At 30.0% G+C, this 22,390-nt stretch overlaps 1 protein-coding gene across 1 annotated transcript in view; it reads left to right on the top strand.

Moving 5' to 3' along the window:
* Window positions 1-18,339, top strand: part of LOC143242331 (uncharacterized) — a 40,387-nt gene extending 22,048 nt beyond the window's left edge. Inside the window, exons 2-6 of the mRNA XM_076485690.1 lie at window positions 1,230-1,292; window positions 3,253-3,369; window positions 4,113-4,220; window positions 14,558-14,607; window positions 17,747-18,339. Of these exons, the coding sequence (XP_076341805.1) occupies window positions 1,230-1,292; window positions 3,253-3,369; window positions 4,113-4,220; window positions 14,558-14,607; window positions 17,747-17,821 (413 nt within the window). The 3' untranslated portion in view covers window positions 17,822-18,339. The remainder of the gene's footprint in view (window positions 1-1,229; window positions 1,293-3,252; window positions 3,370-4,112; window positions 4,221-14,557; window positions 14,608-17,746) is intronic.
* Window positions 18,340-22,390: the final 4,051 nt, after the last annotated feature.

The raw sequence follows: 22,390 nt of genomic DNA, 5'->3' as shown, positions 1-22,390 counted from the left end.
AAAGTTTTGTTAGTGTCATGATATTACTACACCTGATGTTTTGTTATTGTTGTGATATTACTACACCTAAAGTTTTGTTAGTGTCGTGATATTACTACACCTAGAGTTTTGTTATTGTTGTGATAATACCACACCTAAAGTTTTGTTAGTGTCGTGATATTACTACACCTAAAGTTTTGTTAGTGTCGTGATATTACTACACCTAAAGTTTTGTTAGTGTCGTGATATTACTACACCTAAAGTTTTGTTAGTGTCGTGATATTACTACACCTAAAGTTTTGTTAGTGTCGTGATATTACTACACCTAAAGTTTTGTGAGTGTCGTGATATTACTACACCAAGAGTTTTGTTAGTGTCGTGATATTACTACACCTAGAGTTTTGTTAGTGTTGTGATATTACTACACCTAAAGTTTTGTTAGTGTCGTGATATTACTACACCTAAAGTTTTGTTAGTGTTGTGATATTACTACACCTAAAGTTTTGTTAGTGTTGTGATATTACTACACCTAAAGTTTTGTTAGTGTTGTGATATTACTACACCTGATGTTTTGTTAGTGTCATGATATTACTACACCTAGAGTTTTGTTTGTGTTGTGATATTACTACACCTAAAGTTTTGTTATTGTTGTGATATTACTACACCTAACGTTTTGTTAGTGTTGTGATATTACTAAACCTAAAGTTTTGTTAGTGTTGTGATATTACTATACCTAAAGTTTTGTTAGTGTTGTGATAATACTACACCAAAAGTTTTGTTAGTGTCATGATATTACTACACCTGATGTTTTGTTATTGTTGTGATATTACTACACCTGATGTTTTGTTAGTGTTGTGATATTACTACACCTGATGTTTTGTTAGTGTCATGATATTACTACACCTGATGTTTTGTTAGTGTCATGATATTACTACACCTAGAGTTTTGTTAGTGTCGTGATATTACTACACCTAAAGTTTTGTTAGTGTCGTGATATTACTACACCTAAAGTTTTGTTAGTGTCATGATATTACTACACCTAAAGTTTTGTTAGTGTCGTGATATTACTACACCTAAAGTTTTGTTAGTGTCGTGATATTACTACACCTAAAGTTTTGTTAGTGTTGTGATATTACTACACCTAAAGTTTTGTTAGTGTTGTGATATTACTAAACCTAAAGTTTTGTTAGTGTTGTGATATTACTGAACAAAACCAACTTAAATAACTGTAATCTTGTTATGTTTTATAGAATACCACCCAGGAGCTTCTTCCAGAATCCAAGAAGTGGCTGATGAAGAGTCTGTTGATAGAGGTGGGACAATAAATACACTTGTGTGTTTTACCGATATGATTTGAATAGAACTGGATGATAGAAGGGTGTGTTGATAGAGGTGGGACAATAAATACACTTGTGTGTTTTACTGATATGATTTGAATAGAACTGGATGATGAAGAGTCTGTTGATAGAGGTGGGACAATAAATACACTTGTGTGTTTTACTGATATGATTTGGATAGAACTGAATGATAGAAGGGTGTGTTGATAGAGGTGGGACAATAAATACACTTGTGTGTTTTACTGATATGGTTTGAATAGAACTGGATGATAGAAGGGAGTGTTGATAGAGGTGGACAATAAATACACTTGTGTGTTTTACTGATATGGTTTGAATAGAACTGGATGATAGAAGGGTGTGTTGATAGAGGTGGACAATAAATACACTTGTGTGTTTTACTGATATGGTTTGAATAGAACTGGATGATAGAAGGGTGTGTTGATAGAGGTGGACAATAAATACACTTGTGTGTTTTACTGATATGATTTGAATAGAGGTGGATGATAGAAGGGTGTGTTGATAGAGGTGGGACAATAAATACACTTGTGTGTTTTACTGATATGGTTTGAATAGAACTGGATGATAGAAGGGTGTGTTGATAGAGGTGGACAATAAATACACTTGTGTGTTTTACTGATATGGTTTGAATAGAACTGGATGATAGAAGGGTGTGTTGATAGAGGTGGACAATAAATACACTTGTGTGTTTTACTGATATGATTTGAATAGAGGTGGATGATAGAAGGGTGTGTTGATAGAGGTGGGACAATAAATACACTTGTGTGTTTTACTGATATGATTTGAATAGAACTGGATGATAGAAGGGTGTGTTGATAGAGGTGGACAATAAATACACTTGTGTGTTTTACTGATATGATTTAAATAGAGGTGGATGATAGAAGGGTGTGTTGATAGAGGTGGACAATAAATACACTTGTGTGTTTTACTGATATGGTTTGAATAGAGGTGGATGATAGAAGGGTGTGTTGATAGAGGTGGACAATAAATACACTTGTGTGTTTTACTGATATGATTTGAATAGAACTGGATTATAGAAGGGTGTGTTAGAAGGGTGTGTTGATAGAGGTGGACAATAAATACACTTGTGTGTTTTACTGATATGATTTGAATAGAACTGGATTATAGAAGGGTGTGTTGATAGAGGTGGGACAATAAATACACTTGTGTGTTTTACTGATATGATTTGAATAGAACTGGATGATAGAAGGGTGTGTTGATAGAGGTGGGACAATAAATACACTTGTATGTTTTACTGATATGATTTGAATAGAACTGGATGATAGAAGGGTCTGGTAATAGAGGTGGGACAATAAATACACTTGTGTGTTTTACTGATATGATTTGAATAGAACTGGATGATAGAAGGGTCTGTTGATAGAGGTGGGACAATAAATACACTTGTGTGTTTTACTGATATGATTTGAATAGAACTGGATGATAGAAGGGTCTGTTGATAGAGGTGGGACAATAAATACACTTGTGTGTTTTACTAATATGATTTGAATAGAACTGAATGATAGAAGGGTGTGTTGATAGAGGTGAGACAATAAATACACTTGTGTGTTTTACTGATATGGTTTGAATAGAGGTGGATGATAGAAGGGTCTGTTGATAGAGGTGGGACAATAAATACACTTGTGTGTTTTACTAATATGATTTGAATAGAACTGAATGATAGAAGGGTCTGTTGATAGAGGTGGGACAATAAATACACTTGTGTGTTTTACTAATATGATTTGAATAGAACTGAATGATAGAAGGGTGTGTTGATAGAGGTGGGAATGTCACGTCATTGCTTATTCAGTGACTTCCAGGATTACCATGAACTACACTTTGGGAAATGCTGTCCCTCACTTAATTAGATGCGCTTTTGTATTGAACAAAGTTTGAATGTTTTTTCGTGGATTTTTGTTAGGAGGAATCGATACAGAAATAAACAAAATGACCATAGGTCAAACATCTGTAGCCAATGGAAATTCATCAAGTGGCACTCAAGTGAAAGTTGGTAGCAAAAGGAAGGAAGAAGATGTTGGTATGTAGTTTGTGTACAATGTGTCACCTGTTAGGTAACAACTTATATTAAAAGTTATTGTTGATAAAAATAAGCCAAACAGACTGAAAGCTTAATGATGTCTTTCATTAGAACTTAATGATGTAGATATCTGGTAGATCTGTTAAAGCACTTCTTGCTGTAGAGCAATTCTGAATCATAGACACATAAAATATGTGGGTATTATTTAATAATATAGCTGTCACTAGATGGTGCTTAAGTTAAAGCATTTAAAAGACAAAGTTAGAAAATGGAAGATTTTATAGTGAAACATAATACTGGTTGTTTGTAGCTCTCAGATCCATCTTTCTTGAAACACAACACAATAGTGATGGATTAAAGTGCTCGGATCTTCTTTGTAACAAAACATAATATTGGTTGTATGTAGCTCTCAGATCCATCTTTCTTGAAATATAACACAATACTGGTGGTTTAAAGTGCTCGGATCCATCTTTCTTAAAATGCAATACTGGTGGCTTAAAGTGCTCAGATCCATCTTTCTTAAAACACAATACTGGTGGTTTAAAGTGCTCGGATCCATCTTTCTTAAAACGGAATACTGGTGGTTTAAAGTGCTCGGATCCATCTTTGATGAGAGATTTTTCACTAAAATAGTTGTCATTCTAAAGCTAAATGTAAAGACCCACAAGAGAAACTCCTATCCAGTTGAAACATGAATAAACAATAAATAAATAGTCAGTTGTTATTTTTATTCCAATTACCAGATGTTCTTGTAGAAGAGGAGATAAAAGTTTGTGAAAATCTAGTAGACATTGAAGATCCATGTGGTGACAGCTTTGAGTCTCTTTTATCAAAATTTCACAGCATGAAAGGTAAGTATTTATGTTTAGAACATTTGTTACACTGTCGAACATTGATGTAAACATTTTACATATTGTTACACTGTAGAACATTGATGTAAACATTTTACATATTGTTACACTGTACAGTATTAATATAAACATTTTACATATTGTTACACTGTAGAACATTGATGTAAACATTTTACATATTGTTACACTGTACAGTATTAATATAAACATTTTACACATTGTTACACTGTACAGTATTAATATAAACATTTTACACATTGTTACACTGTACAGTATTAATATAAACATTTTACACATTGTTACACTGTACAGTATTAATATAAACATTTTACACATTGTTACACTGTAGAACATTGATGTAAACATTTTACATATTGTTACACTGTACAGTATTAATATAAACATTTTACACATTGTTACACTGTACAGTATTAATATAAACATTTTACACATTGTTACACTGTACAGTATTAATATAAACATTTTACACATTGTTACACTGTAGAACATTGATGTAAACATTTTACATATTGTTACACTGTAGAACATTAATATAAACATTTTACACATTGTTACACTGTAGAATATTGATGTAAACATTTTACATATTATTACACTGTACAACATTAATATAAACATTTTTACATTGTTGTTACACTGTACAAGTATTAATATAAACATTTTACATATTGTTACACTGTACAACATTAATATAAACATTTTACACGTTGTTACACTGTACAGTATTAATATAAACATTTTACATGTTGTTACACTGTATAGTATTAATATAAACATTTTACATGTTGTTACACTGTACAACATTAATATAAACATTTTAAATATTGCTACACTGTATAGTATTAATATAAACATTTTACATATTATTACACTGTACAACATTAATATAAACATTTTACACATTGTTACACTGTACAGTATTAATATAAACATTTTACATATTGTTACACTGTACAACATTAATATAAACATTTTACACGTTGTTACACTGTTACAGTGTTAATATAAACATTTTACACGTTGTTACACTGTAAAGTATTAATATAAACATTTTACATATTGTTACACTGTACAACATTAATATAAACATTTTAAATATTTGCTACACTGTATACATTGATTAATATAAACATTTTACATATTATTATTTTGCTGTACAACGATTAATATAAACATTTTACACATTGTTACACTGTACAACATTAATATAAACATTTTACACATTGTTACGCTGTACAGTATTAATATAAACATTTTACACATTGTTACGCTGTATAAGTATTAATATAAACATTTTACATATTGTTACACTGTGGAACATTGATATAAACATTTTACATGTTGTTACACTGTGGAACATTAATATAAACATTTTACATATTATTACACTGTACAACATTAATATAAACATTTTACACATTGTTACACTGTACAGTATTAATATAAACATTTTACACATTGTTACACTGTACAGTATTAATATAAACATTTTACACATTGTTACACTGTATAGTATTAATATAAACATTTTACATATTGTTACACTGTACAACATTAATATAAACATTTTAAATATTGCTACACTGTATAGTATTAATATAAACATTTTACATATTATTACACTGTACAACATTAATATAAACATTTTACACATTGTTACACTGTACAGTATTAATATAAACATTTTACATATTGTTACACTGTACAACATTAATATAAACATTTTACACATTGTTACACTGTAAAGTATTAATATAAACATTTTACATATTGTTACACTGTACAACATTAATATAAACATTTTAAATATTGCTACACTGTATAGTATTAATATAAACATTTTACACATTGTTACACTGTAGAACATTGATGTAAACATTTTACATATTGTTACACTGTAGAACATTAATATAAACATTTTACACATTGTTACACTGTAGAACATTAATATAAACATTTTACATATTGTTACACTGTACAACATTAATATAAACATTTTACACATTGTTACACTGTACAGTATTAATATAAACATTTTACACATTGTTACACTGTATAGTATTAATATAAACATTTTACATATTGTTACACTGTACAACATTAATATAAACATTTTAAATATTGCTACACTGTATAGTATTAATATAAACATTTTACATATTGCTACACTGTACAACATTAATATAAACATTTTAAGTATTGTTACATTGTATAGTATTAATATAAACATTTTACATATTGTTACATTGTACAACATTAATATAAACATTTTAAGTATTGTTACACTGTACAGTATTAATATAAACATTTTACATATTGTTACACTGTATGGTATTAATATAAACATTTTACACATTGTTACACTGTACAGTATTAATATAAACATTTTACATATTGCTACACTGTACAACATTAATATAAACATTTTAAGTATTGTTACACTGTACAACATTAATATAAACATTTTAAGTATTGTTACACTGTACAACATTAATATAAACATTTTACATATTGTTACACTGTACAGTATTAATATAAACATTTTACACATTGTTTCACTGTATGGTATTAATATAAAACATTTTACATATTGTTACACTGTACAGTATTAATATAAACATTTTACACATTGTTACACTGTACAGTATTAATATAAACATTTTACACATTGTTACACTGTACAACATTAATATAAACATTTTACACATTGTTACACTGTACAGTATTAATATAAACATTTTACATATTGTTACACTGTACGGTATTAATATAAACATTTTACACATTGTTACACTGTACAGTATTAATATAAACATTTTACACATTGTTACACTGTACAGTATTAATATGAACATTTTACATATTGTTACGCTGTACAGTATTAATATAAACATTTTACACGTTGTTACACTGTACAGTGTAATATAAACATTTTACACATTGTTACACTGTAATGTATTAATATAAACATTTTACACATTGTTGCACTGTACAGTATTAATATAAACATTTTACACATTGTTACACTGTACAGTATTAATATGAACATTTTACATATTGTTACACTGTAGAACATTAATATAAACATTTTACACATTGTTTCACTGTACAACATTAATATAAACATTTTAAGTATTGTTACACTGTACAGTATTAATATAAACATTTTACACATTGTTACACTGTACAGTATTAATATGAACATTTTACATATTGTTACACTGTACAGTATTAATATAAACATTTTACACATTGTTACACTGTACAGTATTAATATAAACATTTTACACATTGTTACACTGTACAACATTAATATAAACATTTTACACATTGTTACACTGTACAGTATTAATATAAACATTTTACATATTGTTACACTGTACGGTATTAATATAAACATTTTACACATTGTTACACTGTACAGTATTAATATAAACATTTTACACATTGTTACACTGTACAGTATTAATATGAACATTTTACATATTGTTACACTGTACAGTATTAATATAAACATTTTACACATTGTTACACTGTACAGTATTAATATAAACATTTTACATGTTGTTACACTGTTGGTATTAATATAAACATTTTACACATTGTTACACTGTACAGTATTAATATAAACATTTTACACATTGTTACACTGTACAGTATTAATATGAACATTTTACATATTGTTACACTGTAGAACATTAATATAAACATTTTACACATTGTTTCACTGTACAACATTAATATAAACATTTTACACATTGTTACACTGTACAACATTAATATAAACATTTTACACATTGTTACACTGTACAGTATTAATATAAACATTTTACATATTGCTACACTGTACAGTATTAATATAAACATTTTACGTATTGTTACACTGTAGAACATTGATGTAAACATTTTACACATTGTTACACTGTACAGTATTAATATAAACAATTTACACATTGTTACACTGTAGAACATTAATATAAACATTTTACACATTGTTTCACTGTACAACATTAATATAAATATTTTACACATTGTTACACTGTATAGTATTAAAAAAAAAAATTTACATATTGTTACACTTTCCAAAATTTTTTATATAAACATTTTACGTATTGCTACACTGTACAACATTAATATAAACATTTTAAATATTGTTACACTGTATAGTATTAATATAAACATTTTACATATTGTTACATTGTACAACATTAATATAAACATTTTAAGTATTGTTACACTGTACAGTATTAATATAAACATTTTACATATTGTTACACTGTACGGTATTAATATAAACATTTTATACATTGTTACACTGTATAGTATTAAAAAAAAAAATTTACATATTGTTACACTTTCCAAAATTTTTTATATAAACATTTTACGTATTGTTACACTGTACAGTATTAATATAAACATTTTACACATTGTTACACTGTACAGTATTAATATAAACATTTTACACATTGTTACACTGTACAACATTAATATAAACATTTTACACATTGTTACACTGTACAAACGATTAATATAAACATTTTACACGTTGTTACACTGTACGGTATTAATATAAACATTTTACACATTGTTACACTGTACAGTATTAATATAAACATTTTACACATTGTTACACTGTACAGTATTAATATAAACATTTTACATATTGTTACACTGTAGGGTATTAATATAAACATTTTACATATTGTTACACTGTACAACATTAATATAAACATTTTACATATTGTTACACTGTACAGTATTAATATAAACATTTTACACATTGTTACACTGTACAGTATTAATATAAACATTTTACACGTTGTTACACTGTACAGTATTAATATAAACATTTTACACATTGTTACACTGTACAGTATTAATATAAACATTTTACATATTGTTACACTGTACAACATTAATATAAACATTTTACACATTGTTACACTGTACAGTATTAATATAAACATTTTACACAGTGTTACACTGTACAGTATTAATATAAACATTTTACATATTGCTACACTGTATAGTATTAATATAAACATTTTACACATTGTTACACTGTACAGTATTAATATAAACATTTTACACATTGTTACATTGTACAGTATTAATATAAACATTTTACACATTGTTACACTGTACAGTATTAATATAAACATTTTAAGTATTGTTACACTGTACAGTATTAATATAAACATTTTACATATTGTTACACTGTATGGTATTAATATAAACATTTTACACATTGTTACACTGTACAGTATTAATATAAACATTTTACACATTGTTACACTGTACAGTATTAATATAAACATTTTACACATTGTTACACTGTACAGTATTAATATAAACATTTTACATATTGTAACACTGTACAACATTAATATAAACATTTTACATATTGCTACACTGTAGAATATTTATACAAATGAGTATATATTTGTACAATTTCCCATCATGCCACAGTAAAATATTCATGAAAACACTTCACACATTCACATAACGGTGTATAGTAACAGATAACAGATACGTTGATATAATTCAAGTTTGTTTGTGTTTCTACATTGGTTACAGCTTTCTGTAAAATATATTGTTACTAGTGTGTCAACACTACTGTACAAACTTAATGTTTAATTGGTTGTACTAACTACAAATCCAAATTGTTTAGTCACGTTGAAAATTTGTATTTCAAGTTACAAGTGACAAACCTTACTATCAATCAAACATTAATATGACATGGTTAAGACTGGATATAAATACCAATATGTAACTTGAAACACAGAAAGTGGAGATGTAACTTGAAACACAGAAAGTGGAGATGTAACTTGAAACACTGAAAGTGGAGATGTAACTTGAAACAGAGAAACTGCAGATGTAACTTGAAACACAGAAATTGGAGATGTAACTTGAAACACAGAAAGTGGAGATGTAACTTGAAACACAGAAAGTGGAGATGTAACTTGAAACACAGAAAGTGGAGATGTAACTTGAAACACAGAAAGTGGAGATGTAACTTGAAACACAGAAAGTGGAGATGTAACTTGAAACACAGAAAGTGGAGATGTAACTTGAAACACAGAAAGTGGAGATGTAACTTGAAACACAGAAAGTGGAGATGTATCTTGAAACACAGAAAGTGGAGATGTAACTTAAAACACAGAAAGTGGAGATGTAACATGAATCACAGAAAGTGGAGATGTAACTTGAAACACAGAAAGTGGAGATGTAACTTGAAACACAGAAAGTGGAGATGTAACTTGAAACACAGAAAGTGGAGATGTAACTTGAAACACACAAAGTGGAGATGTAACTTGAAACACACAAAGTGGAGATGTAACTTGAAACACACATAGTGGAGATGTAACTTGAAACACACAAAGTGGAGATGTAACTTGAAACACAGAAAGTGGAGATGTAACATGAATCACAGAAAGTGGAGATGTAACATGAATCACAGAAAGTGGAGATGTAACTTGAAACACACAAAGTGGAGATGTAACTTGAAACACACAAAGTGGAGATGTAACTTGAAACACAGAAAGTGGAGATGTAACTTGAAACACAGAAAGTGGAGATGTAACATGAATCACAGAAAGTGGAGATGTAACTTGAAACACAGAAAGTGGAGATGTAACTTGAAACAGAGAAACTGCAGATGTAACTTGAAACAGAGAAACTGCAGATGTAACTTGAAACACAGAAATTGGAGATGTAACTTGAAACACAGAAATTGGAGATGTGACTTGAAACACAGAATGTGGAGATGTAACTTGAAACACAGAAAGTGGAGATGTGACTTGAAACACAGAAAGTGTAGATGTAACTTGAAACACTGAAAGTGGAGATGTAACTTGAAACACAGAAAGTGGAGATGTAACATGAATCACAGAAAGTGGAGATGTAACATGAATCACAGAAAGTGGAGATGTAACTTGAAACACTGAAAGTGGAGATGTAACTTGAAACAGAGAAACTGCAGATGTAACTTGAAACACAGAAATTGGAGATGTAACTTGAAACACAGAAAGTGGAGATGTAACTTGAAACACAGAAAGTGGAGATGTAACTTGAAACACAGAAAGTGGAGATGTAACTTGAAACACAGAAAGTGGAGATGTAACTTGAAACACAGAAAGTGGAGATGTAACTTGAAACACAGAAAGTGGAGATGTAACTTGAAACACAGAAAGTGGAGATGTATCTTGAAACACAGAAAGTGTAGATGTAACTTGAAACACAGAAAGTGGAGATGTAACTTAAAACACAGAAAGTGGAGATGTAACATGAATCACAGAAAGTGGAGATGTAACTTGAAACACAGAAAGTGGAGATGTAACTTGAAACACAGAAAGTGGAGATGTAACTTGAAACACAGAAAGTGGAGATGTAACTTGAAACACAGAAAGTGGAGATGTAACTTGAAACACAGAAAGTGGAGATGTAACTTGAAACACACAAAGTGTAGATGTAACTTGAAACACTGAAAGTGGAGATGTATCTTGAAACACAGAAAGTGGAGATGTAACTTGAAACACAGAATGTGGAGATGTAACATGAATTACAGAAAGTGGAGATGTAACTTGAAACACACAAAGTGGAGATGTAACTTGAAACACACATAGTGGAGATGTAACTTGAAACACACAAAGTGGAGATGTAACTTGAAACACAGAAAGTGGAGATGTAACATGAATCACAGAAAGTGGAGATGTAACATGAATCACATAAAGTGGAGATGTAACATGAATCACAGAAAGTGGAGATGTAACTTGAAACACACAAAGTGGAGATGTAACTTGAAACACACAAAGTGGAGATGTAACTTGAAACACAGAAAGTGGAGATGTAACTTGAAACACAGAAAGTGGAGATGTAACATGAATCACAGAAAGTGGAGATGTAACTTGAAACACAGAAAGTGGAGATGTAACTTGAAACAGAGAAACTGCAGATGTAACTTGAAACAGAGAAACTGCAGATGTAACTTGAAACACAGAAATTGGAGATGTAACTTGAAACACAGAAATTGGAGATGTGACTTGAAACACAGAAAGTGTAGATGTAACTTGAAACACTGAAAGTGGAGATGTAACTTGAAACACAGAAAGTGGAGATGTAACATGAATCACAGAAAGTGGAGATGTAACATGAATCACAGAAAGTGGAGATGTAACTTGAAACACACAAAGTGGAGATGTAACTTGAAACACACAAAGTGGAGATGTAACTTGAAACACAGAAAGTGGAGATGTAACATGAATCACAGAAAGTGGAGACGTAACATGAATCACAGAAAGTGGAGATGTAACTTGAAACACACAAAGTGGAGATGTAACTTGAAACACACAAAGTGGAGATGTAACTTGAAACAGAGAAACTGCAGATGTAACTTGAAACACAGAAACTGCAGATGTAACTTGAAACACAGAAAGTGGAGATGTAACTTGAAACACAGAAAGTGGAGATGTAACTTGAAACACACAAAGTGTAGATGTAACTTGAAACACACAAAGTGGAGATGTAACTTGAAACACAGAAAGTGGAGATGTAACATGAATCACAGAAAGTGGAGATGTAACTTGAAACACACAAAGTGGAGATGTAACTTGAAACACACAAAGTGGAGATGTAACTTGAAACACACAAAGTGGAGATGTAACTTGAAACAGAGAAACTGCAGATGTAACTTGAAACACAGAAACTGCAGATGTAACTTGAAACACAGAAAGTGGAGATGTAACTTGAAACACAGAAAGTGGAAATGTAACTTGAAACACACAAAGTGTAGATGTAACTTGAAACACACAAAGTGTAGATGTAACTTGAAACACACAAAGTGGAGATGTAACTTGAAACACAGAAAGTGGAGATGTAACTTGAAACACAGAAAGTGGAGATGTAACTTGAAACACACAAAGTGTAGATGTAACATGAATCACAGAAAGTGGAGATGTAACTTGAAACACAGAAAGTGGAGATGTGACTTGAAACACACAAAGTGTAGATGTAACTTGAAACACAGAAAGTGGAGATGTAACTTGAAACACAGAAAGTGGAGATGTAACATGAATCACAGAAAGTGGAGATGTAACTTGAAACACAGAAAGTGGAGATGTAACTTGAAACAGAGAAACTGCAGATGTAACTTGAAACACAGAAAGTGGAGATGTGACTTGAAACACAGAAAGTGTAGATGTAACTTGAAACACAGAAAGTGTAGATGTGACTTGAAACACAGAAAGTGGAGATGTAACATGAATCACAGAAAGTGGAGATGTAACTTGAAACACAGAAAGTGGAGATGTGACTTGAAACACAGAAAGTGTAGATGTAACTTGAAACACTGAAAGTGGAGATGTAACTTGAAACACACAAAGTGGAGATGTAACTTGAAACACAGAAAGTGGAGATGTAACATGAATCACAGAAAGTGGAGATGTAACTTGAAACACACAAAGTGGAGATGTAACTTGAAACACAGAATGTGGAGATGTAACTTGAAACACAGAAAGTGGAGATGTAACTTGAAACACAAAGTGGAGATGTAACATGAATCACAGAAAGTGGAGATGTAACTTGAAACACACAAAGTGGAGATGTAACTTGAAACACAGAAAGTGGAGATGTAACATGAATCACAGAAAGTGGAGATGTAACTTGAAACACACAAAGTGGAGATGTAACTTGAAACACACAAAGTGGAGATGTAACTTGAAACACAGAAAGTGGAGATGTAACATGAATCACAGAAAGTGGAGATGTAACTTGAAACACAGAAAGTGGAGATGTAACTTGAAACACACAAAGTGTAGATGTAACTTGAAACACAGAAAGTGGAAATGTAACTTGAAACACACAAAGTGTAGATGTAACTTGAAACACTGAAAGTGGAGATGTATCTTGAAACACAGAAAGTGGAGATGTAACTTGAAACACAAAGTGGAGATGCAACATGAATCAGAGAAAGTGGAGATGTAACTTGAAACACACAAAGTGGAGATGTAACTTGAAACACACAAAGTGGAGATGTAACTTGAAACACACAAAGTGGAGATGTAACTTGAAACACAGAAAGTGGAGATGTAACATGAATCACAGAAAGTGGAGATGTAACTTGAAACACAGAAAGTGGAGATGTAACATGAATCACAGAAAGTGGAGATGTAACTTGAAACACAGAAAGTGGAGATGTAACTTAGAGCTTAAAAATTGAAGATGTAATTCAAAATGTTAAAAGTAGTAACATTATTGACTAAACCACTTATCACCATGTTCATACTTTACTTCATTAAAATTTCTTTTTCATGATGTAGAGAAAGCGGAAACACTTTGTGGAGCAGAACGAAGAAAATATGCTGAAAAAGTAAGTACAGTGTAATAAGTAATGTAACATTAGTACAGTGTAACTAGTTCTGTAACATTAGTACAGTGTAACTAGTAATGTAACATTAGTACAGTGTAACTAGTAATGTAACATTAGTACAGTGTAACTAGTAATGTAACATTAGTACAGTGTAACTAGTAATGTAACATTAGTACAGTGTAACTAGTACAGTGTAACTTGTAATCTAACATTAGTACAGTGTAACTAGTACAGTGTAACTTGTAATGTAACATTAGTACAGTGTAACTAGTAATCTAACATTAGTACAGTGTAACTTGTAATGTAACATTAGTACAGTGTAACTAGTAATGTAACATTAGTACAGTGTAACTAGTGCAGTGTAACTTGTAATGTAACATTAGTACAGTGTAACTAGTAATGTAACATTAGTACAGTGTAACTAGTACAGTGTAACTTGTAATGTAACATTAGTACAGTGTAACTAGTAATGTAACATTAGTACAGTGTAACTAGTACAGTGTAACTTGTAATGTAACATTAGTACAGTGTAACTAGTACAGTGTAACTTGTAATGTAACATTTGTACAGTGTAACTTGTAATGTAACATTAGTACAGTGTAACTAGTAATGTAACATTAGTACAGTGTAACTAGTAATGTAACATTAGTACAGTGTAACTAGTAATCTAACATTAGTACAGTGTAACTAGTAATGTAACATTAGTACAGTGTAACTAGTACAGTGTAACTTGTAATGTAACATTAGTACAGTGTAACTAGTAATCTAACATTAGTACAGTGTAACTAGTACAGTGTAACTTGTAATGTAACATTAGTACAGTGTAACTAGTAATCTAACATTAGTACAGTGTAACTTGTAATGTAACATTAGTACAGTGTAACTAGTAATGTAACATTAGTACAGTGTAACTAGTGCAGTGTAACCTGTAATGTAACATTAGTACAGTGTAACCAGTAATGTAACATTAGTACAGTGTAACCAGTACAGTGTAACTTGTAATGTAACATTAGTACAGTGTAACTAGTAATGTAACATTAGTACAGTGTAACTAGTACAGTGTAACTTGTAATGTAACATTAGTACAGTGTAACTAGTACAGTGTAACTTGTAATGTAACATTTGTACAGTGTAACTTGTAATGTAACATTAGTACAGTGTAACTAGTAATGTAACATTAGTACAGTGTAACTAGTAATGTAACATTAGTACAGTGTAACTAGTAATGTAACAATAGTACAGTATAACTAGTAATGTAACATTAGTACAGTGTAACTAGTAATGTAACATTAGTACAGTGTAACTAGTAATGTAACATTACTACAGTGTAACTAGTAATGTAACATTAGTACAGTGTAACTAGTAATGTAACAATAGTACAGTATAACTAGTAATGTAACATTAGTACAGTGTAACTAGTAATGTAACTAGTACAGTGTAACTAGTAATGTAACATTAGTATAGTGTAACTAGTAATGTAACATTAGTACAGTGTAACTAGTAATTTAACATTAGTACAGTGTAACTAGTAATGTAACATTAGTATTTTGTTACAGTAATGTAACATTAGTACAGTGTAACTAGTAATCTAACATTAGTACAGTGTAACTAGTACAGTGTAACTTGTAATGTAACATTAGTACAGTGTAACTAGTAATCTAACATTAGTACAGTGTAACTTGTAATGTAACATTAGTACAGTGTAACTAGTAATGTAACATTAGTACAGTGTAACTAGTGCAGTGTAACTTGTAATGTAACATTAGTACAGTGTAACTAGTAATGTAACATTAGTACAGTGTAACTAGTACAGTGTAACTTGTAATGTAACATTAGTACAGTGTAACTAGTAATGTAACATTAGTACAGTGTAACTAGTACAGTGTAACTTGTAATGTAACATTAGTACAGTGTAACTAGTACAGTGTAACTTGTAATGTAACATTTGTACAGTGTAACTTGTAATGTAACATTAGTACAGTGTAACTAGTAATGTAACATTAGTACAGTGTAACTAGTAATGTAACATTAGTACAGTGTAACTAGTAATCTAACATTAGTACAGTGTAACTAGTAATGTAACATTAGTACAGTGTAACTAGTACAGTGTAACTTGTAATGTAACATTAGTACAGTGTAACTAGTAATCTAACATTAGTACAGTGTAACTAGTACAGTGTAACTTGTAATGTAACATTAGTACAGTGTAACTAGTAATCTAACATTAGTACAGTGTAACTAGTACAGTGTAACTTGTAATGTAACATTAGTACAGTGTAACTAGTAATGTAACATTAGTACAGTGTAACTAGTACAGTGTAACTTGTAATGTAACATTAGTACAGTGTAACTAGTAATGTAACATTAGTACAGTGTAACTAGTAATGTAACAATAGTACAGTATAACTAGTAATGTAACATTAGTACAGTGTAACTAGTAATGTAACATTAGTACAGTGTAACTAGTAATGTAACATTAGTACAGTGTAACTAGTAATGTAACATTAGTACAGTGTAACTAGTAATGTAACAATAGTACAGTATAACTAGTAATGTAACAATAGTACAGTGTAACTAGTAATGTAACAATAGTACAGTGTAACTAGTAATGTAACATTAGTGCAGTGTAACTAGTAATGTAACGTTATTACCATCTCAACATGATTCTATTGTCCACCACATCCAGATGTAGGTATATTATCTTGTTACGTTATTACCATCTCAACATGATTCTATTGTCCACCACATCCAGATGTAGGTAGATTATCTTGTAACGTTATTACCATCTCAACATGATTCTACTGTCCACCACATCCAGATGTAGGTAGATTATCTTGTAACGTTATTACCATCTCAACATGATTCTACTGTCCACCACATCCAGATGTAGGTAGATTATCTTGTAACGTTATTACTATCTCAACATGTTTCTACTGTCCACCACATCCAGATGTAAGTAGATTATTGTGTAACGTTATTACCATCTCAACACGATTCTATTGTCTGGTGTCTTTCTTTAGTATCACTTCTACCGTAATCACTCACTGCTTACGTAAGTAATAATTCTGTCAGTATATTCCAGTAGGGTTTGTTATTACTGTGAGCTGTGTGGTCTCTACTGACGTTACTTGTTTTACAGGTTACAGTGGCTTTGTGGCGTGCACTGGGTGGACAGGAAGAGGAAGTCGCAGGTTTGAGTAGTGAAGAAGACTGAAGGTGGTACAGACTGTATGAAAAGTTTAAATACAACATTGAAGGCACAGACGGACATCAGGAATAATATTCAACAAAGTTTTGTAGAACACTCTCTCTGTTCGGATTATGGAGCTACATTACTTATGGTACATGGAACTATTTAACAAAAATAACAATGTTCGAATTCTTGAACCACACTGACTTACGTTATTTAAAGTGATGCTTTACAGCATCAAGTTGTGTTATTTTCATTTAAAATATTACCCTTTATGTTTTAAAGTATGAGAGCTCTGAATTTGTACGTACCCTCAGAGGTTGATGAATCATGTTTCAAATTGTAGCTTTACGTTGTTCTGTGAGTTAAAAACAAACAAAATGAATTATTCTGTGAATGTAAGTAAGAAATTAATATTAAAAAAACTCTAAGTCGTAACAACACTTATTATAACATACATAAACTGTTTGTTGTTTTTAATCAAAACGATGTATGTTATGACAGTAAAATGTCTCATATCTTGTTATTAAACTGTTGTGGAGTCAGTTCCAGCTCACTTTCTTAGTTCAATCAAGATATATAATTTAAATCAGATTTTTATGTAGTTCAAACACTTATTTTCATAAGTAAACCATATTCTTGTTTATAGTAGACTAGTGAAAGATATGGCAGACGACATAAAATATTTGGTGAAGTTTGAAGAAATGATTTGTTAACAAATATAAGCATACTTGACATGCTATAAACACAGACATTTCTTACTAGTTTCAGGTTAAATGTTAAAACAGCACCACAAACTGTATATCTACATTATGTATTAATGTATATTATGTACTTTGACTTACTAGTTTCAGGTTAAATGTTAGAACAGCACCGAAAACTGTATATCTACATTATGTATTAATGTATATTATGTACTTTGACTTACTAGTTTCACGTTAAATGTTAGAACAGTACTGCAAACTGTATATCTACATTATGTATTAATGTATATTATGTACTTTGACTTACTAGTTTCAGGTTAAATGTTAGAACAGTACCACAAACTGTATATGTACAATATGTATTAATGTATATTATGTACTTTGACTTACTAGTTTCAGGTTAAATGTTAGAACAGTACCACAAACTGTATATGTACAATATGTATTAATGTATATTATGTACTTTGACTTACTAGTTTCAGGTTAAATGTTAGAACAGTACCACAAACTGTATATGTACAATATGTATTAATGTATATTATGTACTTTGACTTACTAGTTTCAGGTTAAATGTTAGAACAGTACCACAAACTGTATATGTACAATATGTATTAATGTATATTATGTACTTTGACTTACTAGTTTCAGGTTAAATGTTAGAACAGTACCACAAACTGTATATGTACAATATGTATTAATGTATATTATGTACTTTGACTTACTAGTTTCAGGTTAAATGTTAGAACAGTACCACAAACTGTATATGTACAATATGTATTAATGTATATTATGTACTTTGACTTACTAGTTTCAGGTTAAATGTTAGAACAGTACCACAAACTGTATATGTACAATATGTATTAATATATATTATGTACTTTGACTTACTAGTTTCAGGTTAAATGTTAGAACAGTACCACAAACTGTATATGTACAATATGTATTAATGTATATTATGTACTTTGACTTACTAGTTTCAGGTTAAATTTTAGAACAGTACCACAAACTGTATATGTACAATATGTATTAATGTATATTACGTACTTTGACTTACTAGTTTCAGGTTAAATGTTAGAACAGTACCACAAACTGTATATGCACATAATGTATTAATGTATATTATGTACTTTGACTTACTAGTTTCAGGTTAAATGTTAGAACAGTACCACAAACTGTATATGTACAATATGTATTAATGTATATTATGTACTTTGACTTACTAGTTTCAGGTTAAATGTTAGAACAGTACCACAAACTGTATATGTACAATATGTATTAATGTATATTATGTACTTTGACTTACTAGTTTCAGGTTAAATGTTAGAACAGTACCACAAACTGTATATCTACATAATGTATTAATGTATATTATGTACTTTGACTTACTAGTTTCAGGTTAAATGTTAGAACAGTACCACAAACTGTATATCTACATAATGTATTAATGTATGTTATGTACTTTGACTTACTAGTTTCAGGTTAAATGTTAGAACAGTACCACAAACTGTATATCTACATTATGTATTAATGTATATTATGTACTTTGACTTACTAGTTTCATGTTAAATGTTAGAACAGTACCACAAACTATATATGTACAATATGTATTAATGTATATTATGTACTTTGACTTACTAGTTTCAGGTTAAATGTTAGAACAGTACCGCAAACTGTATATGTACAATATGTATTAATGTATATTATGTACTTTGACTTACTAGTTTCAGGTTAAATGTTAGAACAGCACCACAAACTGTATATCTACATAATGTATTAATGTATATTATGTACTTTGACTTACTGATAAATGCAATGATAAAATTGAACCAGATAAATAAATACACGTTTGTTTAGTATGAAAATACAATTTATATGAAAGTACACGTTTGTATCAAAGTACAATTATGTAATATAAAGTACACATTAGTATCAAAGTACAATTATGTAATATAAAGTACACGTTAGTATCAAAGTACAATTATGTAATATAAAGTACACGTTTGTATCAAAGTACAATTATGTAATATCAAGTACACGTTTGTATGAAAGTACAATTATGTAATATCAAGTACACGTTAGTATCAAAGTACAATTATGTAATATAAAGTACACGTTAGTATCAAGGTACAATTATGTAATATAAAGTACACGTTAGTATCAAAGTATAATTATGTAATATAAAGTACACGTTAGTATCAAAGTACAATTATGTAATATAAAGTACACGTTTGTATCAAAGTACAATTATGTAATATAAAGTACACGTTAGTATCAAAGTACAATTATGTAACATAAAGTACACGTTTGTATCAAAGTACAATTATGTAATATAAAGTACACGTTTGTATCAAAGTACAATTATGTAATATCAAGTACACGTTTGTATGAAAGTACAATTATGTAATATAAAGTACACGTTTGTATCAAAGTACAATTATGTAATATAAAGTACACGTTTGTATGAAAGTACAATTACGTTTGTATCAAAGTACAATTATGTAATATAAAGTACACGTTTGTATCAAACTACAATTATGTAATATAAAGTACACGTTTGTATCAAAGTACAATTATGTAATATAAAGTACACGTTTGTATCAAAGTACAATTATGTAATATAAAGTACACGTTTGTATCAAAGTACAATTACGTAATATTAAACAGTGTTATACAATAACATATCAAGTGGGTTGTTTATATGTTAATGTAATCTTCACCTAATTCATATAATCGTATCTTGTTTGATGTTAAGATGTGTTTTTCGGGTGTTCAGGTATTAAACTATTTCTGTAAATCTTATGAGACTGAAGATGCTTATCTGGGTTGTTTGAGACTTATTTGCAGTTCAAATGTTTAACTTTGACAGATTTAAAACAAATAATACATTTTTAATATCTTTCTGTAATTTGAAACTTCAGAGTTAAAACGTTTTGTTGATTTGACATATTAAAACTTCACTAATTACTTGAAATCGTGTTGCTACAAACCTATGTAGACAGATACTATTAATAACACAGCTGCTAAACCTACATAGTGATGAGAAACAGGAAGTGAAAATGTTGTTCGGTAGTTTATTTTAACACTCCTACGAAAAGTGGGGCCTAATAGGCCCCAGAGCAACTTGAAAGGTTATTAATATTAGGCTAATAATTTTGTATTTAAATGAAATTGCCATTTCATTTAATGAAATGAAATCAAATGTTAAGTAAAGTATTAATTCAAGCTGATAATACAGCTGCTAAGCCTTGTGAATTATGAAAAATATTGTAATGATAAGGTGGTAATCCGAGGTTCGAATCCCCGTCGCACCAAACATTCTCGCCCTTTCAGCCGTAGGGGTGTTATAATATGACGGTCAATGGTAAAAGAGTAGCTCCAGAGTTGGCGGTAGGTGATGATGACCAGCTGCCTTCCCTCTAGTCTTACACTGCTAAACTAGGGACTGCTAGCACAGATAGCCCTCATGTTGCTTTGCCTGAAATTGAGAAACAAAACAAAGAGATATCTTGTGAAACACAAACAGTGTCAAACGTTGTGAATTATGAACATATTTCAAACCATGTGAAGTGTTAACACATATAAAATCTTGTGGAATATGAACAGGAGCCATAACTTTTAAAACTGAAACTTTAATAGACGCTTAACCTTATAAATGCGAACAGATACAAATAGGGGCGTAGATTTTTTACATCCGACTTTTGCAACCACTTATGTGGACTGTTCAATTTGCAAATTGGTAATCTCTGATTACCTGAACTGAAAGATATAAACATGCAGTCACAGAGTAAACTTGTTGCCACGACACTCACATGTATACTTAGGCCTACTGACTGATACTTACGAACTATCGCTTAGATCGAAAACCTTAGAAGCACGCCTATATTAAAGA

This window comes from Tachypleus tridentatus, unplaced genomic scaffold, assembly GCF_004210375.1.
Source record: "Tachypleus tridentatus isolate NWPU-2018 unplaced genomic scaffold, ASM421037v1 Hic_cluster_2, whole genome shotgun sequence".
In the NCBI taxonomy this organism is placed as follows: Eukaryota; Metazoa; Arthropoda; class Merostomata; order Xiphosura; family Limulidae; genus Tachypleus; species Tachypleus tridentatus.
This window is presented reverse-complemented; position numbering and strand designations above follow the sequence as displayed.